Raw genomic sequence first — 18,319 nt, 5'->3', positions numbered from 1 at the left:
AAGAACCATAAGAGTTTGATCCTTATCAATTAATTGTTGCAGCATGGTTCATGGTAAAATGGTAAATGTTACAGAAAGCAGCAACTCCTGCAACATTTCTTCCTCTTCCTGATACTCCTGATGGGCTTGATTGGACTGTTAGCCACTCAGGTAATTCCACTCTCGACTCTGCTATGAAAATTCTTAAACCTCCTGGACCTATCAGTGGGTGGAGGAAGCTAGTGTGGGGAAATGGTTACCTCCCACAATATGCTTTTATACTCTGGCTTCTATACAAAAAGAAGCTCGCTACCAAGAAGCTTTTACGTTTGGGGTGTTATTGTGGAGCATGATCAGTTTGTGCAAGTGGTGTCACTGAATAAATTTAGCAAACTCTTCTCTTCTGTAATTGCCCTGTTTCCATGAATGTGTGGCAAAAAGTGTAGTCTTTGCTTTGCCTGTAAAGGGCACTATCCTCTAGCTGAAGGAATTCCCTGGTTAAGCCAACATTCGAGGACCGATTTCTTCGCTGATCAAGTTAAAAGATCACTCCTTGCTGCTACAGCTTATCAAATCTGAAAGGCTAGGAATCAAGGTGTATTATGTAACATGCAAGCCTCTACTGCAACCACTGTGGCTGCTGTACTTAAATTCTGTCCCTACCTGGAATAATATCCCACGCACTCGGACCAACTTAAAGCTTGTAGTGAAGAAGGAAGCATGTATAGTAGGTGGACATCTAAAATCAACCTCAACTCTTCTAACTGAAGCTGCTTTCAAATTCACTTCAGAAAGAAGAGCCATCTCTTATTTGGTTTGATGTATGAAAGCACTCACAGAAGGAAGCATATAAATTCCTCCTGATATATATTTCATTAGCTCTCTCTTTTTGTTCTGATCTCATAGATGAATGTATTGAATACTGTAAACTTTAAAAGAAAAGGAAAATGAACAAAAAACTCTACTTTTCTTTATTTTCCCACACACTAAAATATGCTTACAAGGTAAGCATTTATAGGACAACCCTATCATAGTTCTGCCACCACTTAAGGTAATAGAACCATGATTTTAGGGATTACATAATCAACTCATATCCTATCTATTCAAACTTGATTGATCATAAGCAATAAAATTCCATAATCATGGGAGGTAATATCTCTCATAATCATGGAAGATAATATCTCCCAGAATCATAGGAGATAATATCTTCGACACCCCCCCTCAAGTTGGTGCATATATATTTATCATGTCCAACTTGCTTGTAAGAAGTTCAAAGTTTGGTCTGAGGAGTCCTTTGGTGAGAATGTCAGCTATCTGCTGAGCTGATGGAACGAATGGCATGCAGATAATTCCTCCTTCAAGTTTCTCTTTTATGAAGTGGCGGTCAATCTCAATATGTTTGGTTCTATCATGTTGCACAGGATTATGAGCTATGCTAATTGCCACCTGGTTATCACAATAGAGCCTCATTGGTAGTTCAATAGGTCTTTTTAGCTCCTCTAAAACTCTCTTCAGCCATAACATCTCACACACACCATGAGCCATAGCTCGGTACTCTGCCTCTGCACTACTACGAGCTACAACACTTTGTTTCTTACTTCTCCAAGTAACCAAATTGCCCCATACAAAGGTACAATACCCCGAGGTTGATCTTCTATCAATGATTGATCCTGCCCAATCAGCATCTGTATAAGTTTCAATGGTCTTTCGATCTCCTCTTTTAAAGAACAATCCCTTTCCTGGAGTACTTTTTAAGTACCTCAGAATTCGATATACTGCATCAAGGTGCTCTTCATATGGAGAATGCATAAACTGGCTCACAACACTCACTGAAAAAGCTATATCAGGACGAGTGTGAGCCAAGTAAATTTGCTTGCCTACTAACTTTTGGTATCGAGCGGTATCAACTGGTGTTCCATCTTTTATATCTGCTAACTTGTGATTCGGATCCATAGGAGTGTCTGCAGGTCGACATCCACTCATCCCTGTTTCCTTTAAAAGATCCAAAACATACTTGCGTTGGGACACAACCATGCCCTTCTTGGACCGAGCTACCTCCATCCCTAAGAAATATCGTAGTGTTCCCAAATCTTTGATTTCAAAGCTAGAAGCAAGACTTTTCTTCAGCCGTTCCATCTCAATTAAGTCATCTCCTGTGAGGATGATATCATCCACGTACACAATGAGTACTGCTATCTTCCCGTCCTTGGAGTGTTTAACAAACATGGTGTGATCACTCTGAGCTTGGATATAACTTTGATCCTTTACCGACCTAGTAAAATTTTCAAACCAGGCCCTAGGAGATTGTTTGAGACCATATAACGATTTTTTTAGCTTGCAAACTCTAGACTGAAACTTCCCTTCAAATCCAGGGGGAGAATCCATGTACACCTCTTCCTCCAGATCACCATTTAAAAATGCATTTTTGACATCAAGTTGTTGGAGTGGCCAATCAAGATTTACTGCTATTGAGAGAAGCACCCTAATAGTGTTTAATTTTGCCACTGGAGCAAAAGTTTCAAGATAATCGATCCCGTAGGTTTGAGTAAATCCTTTAGCCACCAATCGAGCTTTGTACCGTTCCAATGTCCCATCAGAATTATACTTGATGGTAAAGACCCATTTACACCCTACTGTCTTTTTCCCTTGTGGCAGGTTTGTTACTTCCCATGTTTGATTCTTCTCAAGAGCATACATCTCTTCTTCAATAGCCTTTCTCCACTCTGGAACTTGTAATGCTTCCTGTACATTATTTGGAATTTCCACAGAAGAAAGTTGTGAAGTAAATGTCAAGAAAGTAGGGGATAACTTTTCATAAGAGACATAGTTAGTCATAGGGTGTTTGGTACAAGAACGCACTCCCTTTCGAAGTGCAATAGGAAGATCCAAATCAGCAATCTTTGAATCAGAGGAAACTTTATCTGATGACTCAAAAACATCAAATTCTGCCCTCGGTTCGGATTCCTTGTTGTGAAGAGAAGGGGGAGCTTTATCTTTTCCTCGATGATTTTTCCTGACATAGGTTTTCAGGGTTTTTTCAGTTACATTCCCATCTCTTTCACTAAGAGAATTCGACTCTGTTATTGGCATTAAAGACAAGAGATCCTCTTCTAATCCCTGATCAATTTTTTCACGTTTTTCAAAATCCTTTTGACGGGCAAATTGAAGAGTGTCATTTGATTTTTCAAGATTATTATCTTGAAAAGATACTTGTTGAGGAAATTGTGCTGTAGATTCTTCTAAAAAATCAGAAAAATTTTGATCAAGAATTTGATTTTCAATACAAAAAAATCATCATCTTCTACAAGTTCTTCTACATGCCGAGTCCCCTCCTGAAGAGGATCTCCAAAGAAAGGTTTATCTTCAAAAAATGTTACATCCATGGTTACAAACATTTTTTTTGAAATGGGGTCAAAGCATTTATACCCCTTTTGCGTGGGTGCATATCCAACAAAAATGCATTTCCTTGCTCGAGGGTCTAACTTGCTTTGACCTTGTTCATGATTGTGAACAAAGGCTATGCACCCGAACACCTTTAATGAGACTTCATATGTTAATCGAGACATGGGATAAATTGTTTTGAAAAAATTCAGAGGAGTTTGGAAATTCAAGGTTCTTGAGGGCATTCTATTTATGAGATATGTAGCAGTTAAAATTGCTTCGCCCCATAGATATTTAGGAACATTTCTTGAAAAAAGTAATGCCCTCGCCACTTCTAAAAGATGTTTATTTTTTCTTTCAGCTACCCCATTCTGTTGTAGGGTATCATTGCAGGAGCTTTGATGCACAATCCCTTTTTCAAGAAAAAAACTTCCCAAAATTTTATTGAAATATTATTTTCCATTGTCACTCCGAACAATTTTGATTTTTTCTTGAAATTGTGTCAAAACCATGCTGTAGAATTTTTGAAACACACTTGCAACCTCTGATTTCTCTCTTAACAAATACACCCAACAAACTCTTGTGTGATCATCGATGAATGTAACAAACCATTTTTTTCCAAATGAAGTTGAAATTCTAGAGGGACCCCAAACATCAGTATGTAATAGAAAAAACGGTTTTGAGGGTTGATAAGGATGTATAGAAAATGTAGACCGATGATGTTTAGCCAATTCGCAGATTTCACATTGAAAGGAAGATGAATCTTTATTCTTAAACAAATCTGGAAATAAGTATTTCATGTAATAAAAACTAGGATGTCCTAATCTAAAGTGCCATAACATAATCTCTTTATTACTAGTAATAGAGACAGACCCGTAACATGTGTTTTTGATTGATGTTGTCATATTTGATCCATCTTCAAGGAAGTAAAGTCCCCCATTTTCTCTAGCACATCCAATCATCCTCCCCGTGGTCAGTTCCTGAAACTCACAAAAAGAGGGGAAAAAATTAATCCGACACTTGAGATCCCTAGTTAATTTACTTATGGACAGCAAATTGCATGATAACTTTGGAACATGAAGAACTCTATGAAGTGTTATAGTAGGAGAGATGACAACGGAACCTATGCTAGCTATGACGGATAATGATCCGTCAGCAACCTTGACCCTTTTATTGCCTGCACATGGACTGTAGGTAGAAAATAATTGTGACAAACTAGTCATATGGTTAGTGGCCCCAGAATCAATAACCCATACAATCTGTGGACAAGATGCATTTGATGTTTTACATGAAAGAGCAATAGTAAAACGATTACTATTTTTAGCAAAAGAACAGAAAGGAGTGAAGCTTTTTGACTCAGTGATTGAAAATTGTGGAGACTTAAAGAGTTTGTACAGTTGGCTTAATTGTTCCTTTGTGAAAGCTGGTGTCTCAGAGTCAGTTTGTTGCTTTTGAGAATCCTCATTCACAGTCTGCAACACCTTGCTATCACCTCCATTTTTCTTCTTGAAATTCGATGGTTTCCCATGTAATTTCCAGCACGTGTCCTTTGTGTGCCATGACTTTTTACAGTGTTCACACCAAGGCTTCCTTCTTTTATCTCCGTCCAAATCTGTCCCCTTAGAAACCAATGCTGAAGTCTCAACTTTATCCTCTGCCTTGGACTTTAGCATCACCTTACGCCTTGATTCTTCTCTTCTGACCTTAGAAAATACTTCACGAATGGAGGGGAGAGGCTTCCTGCCCAAAATACGACCTCGCACCTCATCAAGTTCTTGATTTAGTCCGGCCAAGAAGACATAGACTCTGTCGTTCTCCTCCCGTTTCTTGTATCGAACACTGTCTGCATGGCAGTCCCATTCATCCTCATAACAAAGATCCAATTTCTGCCATAAAGTTACCATCTGATTGTAATAGGTTGTAACATCTCTATCTTCTTGTCTTGATTTCCACAATTTGAGATTGAAAATTTGAGACGAATTCTCTATATCGGAATACATATCCCGGACAGCGTCCCACACATCCTTGGCTGTGGGCAGAAATAAGTGTGGCTTTCCTATCGCTGGTTCCATAGAGTTTATCAACCAAGCGATAACTAGAGAGTTCTCTGAATGCCATCTCTTCAAATTGGGATCTTCAGCAGCTGGTTGTTGAATTTCTCCAGTAAGGTGGCCGAGTTTACCTCTGCCATCGATAGCCAGTTTTACGGATTGAGCCCATTCCAGATAATTGGAACCATTTAATTTATGAACGGTTATTTGTTGGGAAGAATTTGAAGCGGAGTAATCTGTAGTTTGGATAACTACTGAAGACGAGGATGAGTCTTCTCTTGTGCGAGCAGTCGATCCAGTCATGGCTGCTCGGTAGTTCATGGCAGGAATTGGTACAGAGCCGGAGCTCTGATACCATGTAAACTTTAAAAGAAAAGGAAAATGAACAAAAAACTCTACTTTTCTTTATTTTCCCACACACTAAAATATGCTTACAAGGTAAGCATTTATAGGACAACCCTATCATAGTTCTGCCACCACTTAAGGTAATAGAACCATGATTTTAGGGATTACATAATCAACTCATATCCTATCTATTCAAACTTGATTGATCATAAGCAATAAAATCCCATAATCATGGGAGGTAATATCTCTCATAATCATGGGAGATAATTATGGAAGATAATATCTCCCAGAATCATAGGAGATAATATCTTCGACAAATACAAATTTTATTAGCTATCTCTTTTTATTTTATCCTCATGGATGAATGTGATATGTACTGTAACACTTATTTTCACTTGAACATTTTTAATTTTTATGATATACATCTAGGCTCTAGCTATATGATTTGCATTTTAGTTTTTGATTATGTGAATTTATCCTTTTTACCTATTTATCTATGCAAATGCTTTCACTAATGTGACATCCATAAGAGCAATATATGTCATATTTATAATTAATCCCTTTGCATTTATACACTTTTTCTAATTAATCTTATATTTCTAAAAATCTAACATGTGAAATACATCTTAACGAGTGCCTATGAAGCACCTGTTGTCCTGATTAATAAAACTTACAAGGGAATGTTAGTCACAAGTTCTATATGTAAATTATGACCCTCTTCTATTTTTACTCTTTTGTTTTATCATTTGTAAAATTAGGAGTGGTTTATGCTAGAGCCCCCACGACTGTTTAAAACTGAAAAGGAAAAAAGGTAATTAGGACAACTCGGGATCTTTTATTGACCACTAAATATTCCGTTATATTTGTTTTACGTCACCTGTTTAATTCCATGCAACTTAACTATGTTCATTTGTCTTTGACAAGAGAATATATAGTCTTTACACATATAAAGATTGGACCTAAAAAAGTGAAATATTAGTCAAAGTTCAGATATATAAATACACTGCCATAACACTATTAATAAAATACATTTACTAAACAACGGTAAGATTCACTAATTAGAAGTCTAAGAAAATTTTTTTGCAGCAATATACGTACTTTTAATCTTAATTTCTTCTTGTTTTCTGTTAGATGTACTAGCCTTGATTCAGTAGGTTGAAATTGCTTATGCTTAAGTTGTTTTCTGGGGTAATGTATAAAGCATTCATTTGATCAAACATTGTATAAATTGTGTATAGAAGTTGTACTCAACTTGTATTCTTTGATTAGAAATGCAGAGGGCTCCTTCCATTACGATGTTTTCTAATCTAAAAATAATGTCTCAATTTAACTTTTTAATTGTGAATTTATATATTATTTCAAATCCTGAATTCTTGAAGAAAAAGAAAAGCCCGTGCAGTGCACGGATAAATTTTGCATATTATCAACTTAGACAAATTCCTCCTTAGCAGAATTATTTTTATACGCCAAGAATAAAAACAAATAAACAAAAAAAATTAAGGATCCAAAAAACACAAAAACAGAACAACAAACTAAAAATTTCTTATTTGCATCTTATCAACTTAGACAAACTCTTCCTTATTAGCAGGACCTCCTTTTTTTTCCCTTTAATTTTTCTGTCAAGAGATAGAAACACACACACCCATTAGACTAGAAACACTCAGGAGGTTAACGGTTAATGGACCAGTTAAGAGTAATCTAAGGGGAACCCACAAAAAACCCACGTCCAACCAATTGGTAACTGAACGAAACCCCTATGGATCTTAAACTCAGGTTGAAGAACCCACGATCAACCGATGTGGGAAGGAAGCACCCCCCCCCCCCCCCCCCCCCCCCCCCCCCCCGAGCGCCTGAGCACACCCTCACCAATTAAATGATATTTTTCTGTCAAGAGATAGAAACACACACATCCATTAAATTAGAAACACTCAGAAGGTTAACGGTTAATGGACCCAGTTAAGAATATTTTTTTCCCTTTAATTGCTTACTAGAATGTTGATCGGGAAAGCAATTTAGGATTTAAAACTAAACAATAAAGTGCTTACGGACTGGTAGCACTTTATCATACAATTTCCAGCCACTCCACTTACACTGTTCAACATTTTTGTGATTAAATATTTGCTTGTTGTTTTGACTTTTGATAAGCAATAGGAGCATATAGTCCCAAAATAGCACTAAATCGTGTGCCGATGGCCAATTCACATAGTTTGTGGTTTAGCAAATGGGGATTCAACAGGGAATTTAAAGGGCACTGCTGGCTATTAGGTTTGACAGGATTAATATAAGACTTAACGCCGGATTTTGGGATTGATATCTTTCCCAATTGAAAGGTAATGTTACAGTGTTGCTTGTTCTTTTAAGTGTTTAAAATGCTACCTGTTTACTTCCAAATCAGTTGCTGGAATATTCTTTCAATAGGGTATATTGATACAGCACTTGAATGTCCATACAATATTTATTTAAAAAAAAAAAAGAAAAAGTGCTTTTTCCGTTTGCGTCTTGGGCAGAATACAGAATTATCCTTGAGGTTTGTTCTTGTGAACTTTCAACTATTATTAGTAGTTTTCTTTCGATTGAGCATTTTAGCATCTATTAAACCCAGCCCGGCCCGTGATTGAATCGGTTGGACCAATAATCCGGGCCCTGGCTCTAGTCTGACTGGACAAGAAATTGATTCGGTCAAATCCGGTTGACCCGATGGTTCAATCAAAAATCTGTCTGATTTTTCAATTGACCCGGTTTATCTTTTTTTTTTTTTTTTAATTGTGGGTCTTTGTTTTTGAAACAAAATCTATATATGCTTTTGATAAGATTTTTACATTGGATCTTCATTTAAATATATATAGACTTTACCACTTGTTTAGTTTTTATTTGATAACTAAATTTTTTTAATAAAGTTGTTTATTTTTTTATTATACAATTAATCTTTTTAACTTTTTAACTGACAATATTTTATTAGTTAGAAAATTACTTTGTTTCTAAATAAAAAAAAATAATGCTATATTTTGAAAACAAGCGATATAAATTTTGTTTTATACTTGACTATATTATTTATTTATTTAAAAATTTGATAAAATGAAATTAAATCTTCTATTAATATCTATATATTATTATATGTCTTTCTAAGTATAATAATTAGTATCTAAACGCACTTTATTATATATTTTATGTGTATTAAAATTACTATTTTATATTTATAAAATTAAATTAATACTCATCAGTTCAACAAGTGATCCAATGACTCAGTCCCTCTGCTGGGTTTCTTACCGGATCGGGTTTAATAACTATGTTTTAGATATCTTGTCTTCTTGATACTAGTGAAAAATTGAAGAGTTCTATCAAAGGATCGGCGTATACACGTCAATCTAGAAGGCTAACCCAAGATAATGAAGATTCAAATGGCAATCAATCAATATGAATTCAAGTATGCGTTTATGTTACAGTTACATTCAAATACCTGATATTGGGATAGTGAAAAAAATCTAACATTATCTTCATGATGTCTAATTTAATCTTCTTTCCGTTAGTTTGTCTCTTTTTTCCTATCCATTGCTTTGTGCTAGCGGAACTTGAATGCTTAAGAAATACAAAGATCATTGACAGAAAAAAAAAGAAGAAAAATTGGAGTCATTCATCACTCACTCATACATTTTTAGAGGTATAATTTAATTACCAGAGAGTAAGTAAATTTGTTGATTGTATTACTCTTGTGAGTTCTTTGATAATCTTATCCCAAAAAAACAAAAAAAAAATGTTACCAAACGGTGGTTTTTTCTCTCTTTTTTTTTCCCCTTCGAGGAGTTTTACAATAATGAGGTTTGAGATCGGTTTCCCAAAAACAAATTTAATGAGTAGGTTATGCGGATGAAGAATGTCTTCACAAAATGCAGTTTCTTTTAAACACTAGCCAACTCCGTGCACCAGGCGTGTAAACTTTGTGGATGGTCAATATTATATAATCATCTTTACTCCAATTCTGTTCAATTGATTTTGTCGTACCTAACAATTGAGTGGGTCGGACAGGTTTTGGACGGATTGATGTTAGGTTTTCATTTAAATGGATTATACCTAATCCGTTTTGATTTTGAGTTTGATTGTATTGAGTCATCTTAAACCCATTCATCCAAATATAATCCAACATATAATTTTATGCATCCTCTCTCTCTATATATATATATATATATATATATGTATATATATATATCGAGGAAAAAAAGAGGGAAGAATTGGAGTCAAGTTGACAAGAAATGGTGAAGAAATGGTTAGAATTAGCAGCAACAGCAGTTATGAAAAGCAAAAGGGAGAAAATGTCAACCAAAAGATCTTCAATAGAAAAAGGAAGGGAACTGTTAAAAAGAATTTCAATGATGATGAGAGTAGTGCAAGTGATGTTAGGATTTTGGGGGAAGAGGAAGTGGTGGAAAAAAGTGAACTTTAAGGAATTTAATAGGATGAGGAGGAGGAAGAGGAGAAAGTGTTTACAAGGATAGGAATGATGATACGGGAATTAGAAGTAATATTAAGATTTTGCAGGAACAGGAAATGTATGAAGAAGCGATTACAAATAAAATGAACAAAAGGGGGAGGAAAACTGCTACCACGGGTAAGAATGATTGTGATGATGATGATGGGAGAAGTGGAAGTGATATTGTGTTCATGATTGAAGAAGATGTCCCTCCAAACTTAAGATGTAATTATGTAAAGGGTAGGAAGCAGTTTCCATCTTAGACGAAAGAGGGCTAGAAGTGATGGAAATAAGACAAATGAAAGGATGACCATTGAGAGTAAACCTTCAAGGAATGGAGCTTAGGACAAGGGAAAGGGTCTATTGATTGAGAATCTTGAAGCTCTTGACTCAAAATCCTCTAGCTCTGAAGAGGATGCTAATGATTTTGATAAAGACTATATCAAGGAAGAATCAGTAAGCTCTGATACAAATGTGGAGGTGCTAAATTCAAGTTGAAGCCATATATACCTAGAAAACCATCCTAAAGTTAGAACAAATTAGAAAATTAAAAAGAATTAACAGCTCTAGCCTTCGTCACACCGTCAAGTGCCTAATATTTTTATTCATAGCAAGCGTATGTTCTTTTGATAAATAAACCCAAAATAAGGAAAAACAAATCTTTCAACTATAAATATTCTACTGAAGTGGAAGGACAATTATAACAATGATGCAAGAAGATGAGAACTGAAACTACCTGCAACCACTACAATTTTGACATTTGACTAAGAATTTTAAATCATAGCAACCACTATTTAATTCGAAAAAAAAGAACAAATATTAGTGGGCATCATGAAAAACACAAAAGGAAAATTAAAATAATTCTTATAACCTGCAGGGTTTTTTGGCCCAATGATGGGTATGAAGTAAAATTAGGGAGTAAATCCAATCTTGCATAGACTTCTATTTGGCAGACAAAATGGTACTTAGTGGGCAAAAGTGAAAATGGTTGGATTGTACTAGTCAGTAGTTTTAAATTAAGATTTTTGCTTGGGTGTCATTGAGGAGACAATTGTAGAGAAAAGCAGAGGAAGGAACAGTTAATAAAAGAAATGGAACACGTTACTCGCACGGGCTCCAACCTCCTCGAATGTGAATTTTTTCAAAAGACAAAAAAAGACAAGCATTAGTGTTTTAAATCAATGAAAAGACTAAAGAAAATATTATCTATCTACAAAGCACACGCGAAGTGCACGCTCCAGCCAAATACCTTTTGTGCTACAGGAGATGCAACCAAAGTAATGGCTGATCATAGAGCCATTTGTGCGGGGGTGAAACAAGCGAAAGCTACATTGCTAGGGGAAGGAAGTGCCACAAGAAGGGAGGTGAAACACGTTAGATGGGAAAGACCTCCAGAGGGTTGGTGGAAGATGAATGTGGACGGAGTCGCAAGTAAAGGGACGCGGAAAGGGGGGACAGGAGGAGTTCTTAGGGATTGCTGGGATCGACGGGAGTCTAGATTTGTAATGAGTGTTAGTTTTGCAGATAATATATCAGTAGAGTTATGGGGAATGTTTAAGGGATTGGAGTTGGTGTGGGCTTCTGGACAGAAAAAAATAATACTAGAGACGGATTCGAAAGCTGGAATTGAGCTTGTTAGAGTAGTGGGTAGGGAATCCTCTTATCACAACATGGTTTGCCAAATCAGGAATTATGTCAACAGAGACTGGGAATGTCATCTTTAGCATGCATGGAGAGAAGCCAATAGTTGTGCAGATTGGCTTGTGAAATGGAGCATTAATCCGGTTCTAGGATTGTTGCTCATAACGGACCCGCCTGGAGAACTTAGGGTGTTGTTAGGAATGGATATTGTTAGGGCTGCGACCCATGTCTAGTTTCGGTTTAAGAGGCTCGGCCTCTCCCCTTGTAAGCAAAAAAAAAAAAAAAAAAAGGTATCAAGCTAAATTCTCAATTAGCTTGACATTATCTACAACAAAATGGTATGGCAAATTTTGGGGAAATATAGATTTTGAAAATTTTTAATCTATTTTTTCTAGAAATTATGTTAATGCCAAATGGAAGTAGATTTTCTAGAAATTATGTTAATGCCAATGTCTTTTAGTAAAAATTAAAAAACCACCTCAGGATCATATCCTAATTTGAGTCAAAAGTCTACATTAGTTACTATGGACAAAATTTTAAGGGATAATTTCAAAAACCTCCCCTGAGATTTTTGACAATTTCACTTGGCTCGCTCGAGATTTACATAATTACAGAGACCTAATAAAAAGAGAACAATGCCCTTCATTAATTGTCAAATCATTGAAAAACTCTATCAAATATTAAAACTCTCTCATCTATTATCAACCAATAATTCAAGCTACAGTTTTTCTCATTTAACTATCTATCCTCTTCCTCCTACATCTATTTTTCTTTCAAACTCATTTATTTATTATTATCAACCAAATGTATACTATCACCACTAATAAAATCACTATACACACCAAACCACCAATACTTACATATCTTGGTATCTATTCCCAATTCTCAATTTTTCATTATTATTAAATAGTTTCCTTGCGCCTATTTTTGTTTCCAATTTTTGATAGGCATTAGCAAATTGAAATTGTCAAATGACAAATTAAGTGCTAATTTCATAATCAAATTAGATGGAAATGAAGATAGTGATAGTGATAAAAAATAAAAATTAAGGATAGGAAGTGGAATAAGAACTAAATATATGTTATACTGTTATAGTTGCATGAAAAAAGTGTTCTTGGCATATATTTATAACTACATTGTGTTTCTTTTTTTGATTTACAATTATTGATATTATTCCTATAGAGAGAATTTGATTGATTATGAACTTGGTGTTAATGAAGTATATTAGATATTGATATTAGTAGTGATGGTTTAGATTATTTTGTATTAAAAAGGTGGTAGCCGTGGAATTGAAGTTTAGGGATATTGATAAATATTGGTGTGTATTAAGTAAAATCTGATATTGATATGAAATTGTAAGTAAGTTTTTAGATTTTTGATATAGCGTTTATAGTTGATACAATGGTCTACATCAGAAATTTTTAGGTAAAAGGGGAATATTATAACAAAGACAAGTGTTTATTTAATGGTGATTTAGATGTTGATGAGTAGGTAATAGTGATAGCAAGTAAAGATAAATGAAATTGAAACTGTGAACAATTTTTTTCCTTTACATTTTTGTTGTGAATTATAACTCAAGGACATTATAGAAATTTTGAGAAAAAGTATAGCCTTTTGGGCCTAGAATGTTACTTAAATTGTGAAAATAGGGGAGGTAGGCATAATATTTAGAACTTGAGGGGAGCTTTCTGTAATTTTCAAAAACCTCAAGGGAGGTATGTGAAATTAACCCAAAATTTAAACTACAAAGCCTTTACAGTGTTACTTGTTTAGAACAATCTGCGTAAACTTTTGAATGTCTTGAATTTGATTGAATTGATACAGTATCAATAAATTTTCGAAAAAATTCTCCCGATTTTTGACATTGGTGGCTATCTCAGTTGCTGCATTTCTTGTAGAAATTGATGGACCTCTATGCGTATTCTAATCTTTTAGATGTTATGTACCTACTAAATTGTATCACTTAAAAAAAAAAGGCAGGTATGTTTTGTAGTCAATAAATAAATCGACAAGTTATAGGACGTACACTTGTTTCATTCGAACATTTGTCTCAAGATTTCAGATACAAATTGCTACTTTGATTATTTTTGTACTGATGAAATACAATGGCAAATCTATCGTGCATTTCACGAGCACTCTACCAATGAATTAAAAAAGAAAAGAACAGCATTCAATTACGGAAGATTTTTCTAAGTTGATAATGTCTAAAATATATTGTGAATTTCTCGAGCATTTGTTTTTCCTCAAGCATCTGGGGTTTGAAACAAAATATAACACCTAATTAAAAAGTTAAAAGTAGGGCTTTTTTGAGACTATTTTATCAAGACAGAGGAAACCTCTTCATTTTTAATCAAAGAATGTAAGCATAACATCTATGGGATTAACACACATACAATATTGGGATTAACACATACACAATCACCAGTTGTATGGTCAGAAGACATTTTAATATTTTGGAGGGTTGTAGATTCAATGTTGAAGGTCGGGCTATAAAGCAAATGAAATCCCAGCCAGATATTTATTCCACAAACAATCATCATACACAGATTTACGAGCAACAGAATGTAGTATATTTTTTTGTTGAGAATTGAAGCAAAGTAGGAAAGTGTTTAAAAACAAGATGATTTTTTTCTTCTAACTTCTTAATATAATCCAATTCGATTTCCTCTTGCCTTTAGAATAGGACGACAGACAAATATTCCATTTGTAATTGGAGTATAGTTTGCTACTTTCAATTTGAGATAAAACCATTTTTTTGTTTAAAAAAAAACTCTAGATCTTACTCTTTTTTTTTCTAGTTCAAGGACAAATTCCAAATCTTACAAATAAAAGAAATAAAAAAATGAAGTTTGAGAGTCAAATTAGAGATGTAGAGCTCACATTCACTAAATAACCATACCAACTAAACTAAACTTTGGAGACAAACTTAATTTAAATGTAAGATTTTTTTTATAATAGACATATAATTTACTACATTCACTCAAACACTTGCTGATTCAAATATTAGACTCACCACGGGTTTAGTCGCTTTTCATTCTCCAGAGTGAAAGATGTCAGCACCGAATACAATTAAAATTCCCATGCATCTATATGATAAGTGTCGAGTCTGTGCAATAATAAATACCTTCTCAAATAAAATATAAATTTTTGTATATAGCGGGAGTGTGATCGAATCTACAGGACTGGGAAAAATTCGCTTCTTCTAGAGTTTAGAGTACAAGGGAATTTTATAAGACAGCCGTAAAAATTGTCTAATTTTTTCCACCTTGCAAAAATGTTGGAATCAAGACAGCCATATGTATAATTTGGGATTCATCAACATAGTCATCGCGGCATTTGTTAAAAGCATCAAAATATATTGAGGGTTTGAACCCATAAGACCAGCCAAACTCATTGGTGTTGTTGATGGAAAATGTAAAATCCCAATCAGCCATTAATACATGATTGGAAGATGACAAATTGGTGTTTTTGTAGGAAAACTCCGTCTAGGTTCAAGTTTGGGAGATGTGCTTGGTGACTAGAAAAAAAAATCCACTACTTCCCCGAAACCCAACAGAGATAACAAAACCAATGACATTAAGCCCAGACAGCCAATTAATATCTTATCAGTCTTGTCCATGTCCAGTGAACAGGGTTATCTCAGAGAACCAAAGATTGTTGGGAGAAATTTGAGTTGATGATAAGGTTAGTCTAATGCTCTAACATTCGTAGGATTGAAATTTGAAAGATGCCAATGGCCTTGGAACTAGCTATTAAGAGTCGTATAAAAGAAGTGTCTAATTTAGAACATAATTGGGTAAGTTAATTTCAACCTAATACAAGTAAAATTTGTAAAGGAATATATCATTAGTACATCATCTATCATCATCATACTATTATTATGATTATTTTGTTCGCTGTACCCAAAATGGTACCTAAATACTAACTTATTAATGAAAAAAAAAATACATATGGTTAGACTTGAATTCATGACCTAATATTATAACATTCATACTACTTAAACAGTTTCCATTTTTTTTATTACATTCTCAGTTGTTCGTCTCAAGTTACCCCACTTTTTTTTTTCTCCTACATGAATAATACCCGTTGCTTTTCTCCTTGTGGGTAGATGCATTGTAATGCTTTGATTTTTGGATCCGATGTACTTTGTCAAAATTCTAACCGACAGAAATTAATCATACTCCAATAAAATAAAAGTAAGCAAATTTCCTAGAAGGAATAATTACTCGTGCCATGCATGAAATTATGCTAACATGCATAAAGGTTCTTGTTGTCCATACATCTTGGTATTGTTTATCCACAAAAAATTGTGGTACGTTTTCACACACAAACATTGGAGTTGTTTTCAACTCCACGAAATTGTAGTACGTTACAAGCTAATAGAAATTGCTTTTTGAGCGCAACGGATCCTGTATACCACATTCTGTCTCACATCTTATCTCACTCTTTCTAATCTTGCCAAGTGTCTCTTTATAAACCAAATCCTGAAGCAACCCAACTCAGACCATATTTAATTAGTTAACCGATTAATCGGGCAGAAAAACTTAATCTCTATAACCGGTTATCAACTAAAACAAAAACCCAATCACAAAATTAGAGATTAAACAAGGGAAAAAAAACCATGAAACCCTGAGTCGTCATCTGCACCATACCCTTCGAAACAAAAGAATCAAATATCACTCCTTCTCAAAAGCATCTTTCGAGTGAAACTCATCATCTTTTCGCAACGGAGGATGTGAGACAGAGTGTGGTATAGAGGATCCGTTGTGCTTTTCGAGATATAAGTTCCTTGGATAATTACATGCAAATTGATAGGGTATAATTTGTTAGTATTTTTATTATTAATTTTCCCTTCTATCCCTGACAAATATTGTGTTAATTGCTGATATTTACTCATATTTGGTATTTGGAATCAATTTCAGGAATGAAGCAGAAAACTACCAAAAAGGAGGGACTTTGTGAAAAGTATGGAGACTTCTAAGGGCTTCAATCCTTGGGCCCTTGAATTGGTGGGGGACCACAAGCTAGTGAAAGACATTTGGTCATTTGGGTTTCAAAGAAAGCAACGTAGAGAGACTTGGAACAAGAAGTACTTGGGAGGCTTTGTCCACATGTGTGGGGACCACCTAAATAGCTTTTAGTCATCTTTCTTTTGTTGCTTTAAAAGGGGACAATGTACAGAAGCAAAAGATATCTAGGGCTTTAGTTTTAGTTTTTAGTTTAGTTCTAGTTTTCTTTCTTTGGACTGGCCTCTGACACACGCCAGGTATTCGACAATATTCCCCAACGGGGAGATTTTCTCATAAGGCGTGGTTAAGCTTTTCTAGTCAAGGGGACAACTGACGATTTGGTTCGACAATTACTGTGAGATCGAATCTGTTTTAATTATTTTCTTCATTTATTGGTATTTATATGTTCCTTGATTTTTGTGTATGATTGATTAGTGCGCAATAATTAATTATTCATATAGGCTATTTTTGCTAAATAGGGGTAATTGAATCCGTAATTGTTCGTTATCTCTACCTCAGTAGCAACTGGCGTAATTGAGTTTATGTCAGGGGAGCATATGATCTAATTTAAACAAACCCTCGTAGCGTGTTTGTTAGTTAGGATTGGGCCTTTCTAATTATTAATGCAATCTAGAAATTAAATCCTACGGTCGTACCTAGGGTTATTTTTGGGTTAGAGAAATAGCTAACGGTCGTACCTTAGCTATCGAGAAATTAAGGAAGGGTTGGTTGTTTATCGCGTGCATGACAACTATAACTAATCTATTGCTAAATGTTGGAATTATTTCTGCATCAATGATCAGTGCCTGAACCATTTCTGAAGTGTACCCTTGGCTAGAGTTTCTCTTAATTATTTCTCTTAATCAATTATTTTCTGCACTTAATTTATTTAGTTAGCATTTAATCCAAAACCCCCCATACTTTGGACTCTAGAAGGAACGAATTATCCCCAGTCCCTGTGGATTCGACCCTACTCACCGCTATATACAAAATCTGTATTTTTCTCGAGTAGGTATTTATTATTGCACAGGTTCGGCACCTGTCACAAATCAAAGGCTACATAAAATCAGCTTTTTGGTATTATCGAGTTTTACTAGGAGGAACAAGTAAGAATTACGCCCAATTACTCGAATGTTAGCAGGAAGACATATCATAGCAAAAGTGTCACATCCATTAGGTGTTTGTTCTACGAGCATTTCTGTAACCAATTAAATTAGTTTAGTTAAGTAAAATGCAGACAAGATTTAGCAGAGGAAGAGTTACACTAGATTGGATATCCAATTTTCTATGGAAGATTGTACAAGTAGGAATACTAGTAGTAAGTACTAAACATATATGTGTAGTAGTGCAATTGAATGAAAATTGTAAAATTCGAAATCTCTCCTTAAATCAAAAAAAAAAAAAAAGAAGTTGACATGTTTGGGATTCTTGGAAATTGCTATAGACAA

At 34.7% G+C, this 18,319-nt stretch overlaps 1 protein-coding gene across 1 annotated transcript; it reads right to left on the bottom strand.

Annotated features, from left to right (window-relative positions):
* Window positions 1-1,200: 1,200 nt before the first annotated feature.
* LOC140018404 (uncharacterized) lies at window positions 1,201-5,732 on the bottom strand. The gene is made up of 2 exons (XM_072071511.1): window positions 4,403-5,732; window positions 1,201-3,218 (listed from the first exon to the last, which is right to left on the bottom strand). Exons 1-2 carry the CDS (start codon window positions 5,730-5,732, stop codon window positions 1,201-1,203), a joined length of 3,348 nt encoding a protein of 1,115 aa, XP_071927612.1.
* Window positions 5,733-18,319: the final 12,587 nt, after the last annotated feature.

The sequence above is a fragment of the Coffea arabica genome, chromosome 1e, assembly GCF_036785885.1.
Source record: "Coffea arabica cultivar ET-39 chromosome 1e, Coffea Arabica ET-39 HiFi, whole genome shotgun sequence".
NCBI classification, from domain to species: Eukaryota; Viridiplantae; Streptophyta; class Magnoliopsida; order Gentianales; family Rubiaceae; genus Coffea; species Coffea arabica.
This window is presented reverse-complemented; position numbering and strand designations above follow the sequence as displayed.

Bases quoted from the DNA above. Each gene is read 5' to 3' on its own strand.
- LOC140018404 (XM_072071511.1), bottom strand. From the start codon at position 5,732: ATGAACTACCGAGCAGCCATGACTGGATCGACTGCTCGCACAAGAGAA. The intron at 3,219-4,402 runs GTAAATTAACTA...CTGATTTTTTAG, and splicing joins ATGCAATTTGCTGTCCATAA to AAGAATCTACAGCACAATTT.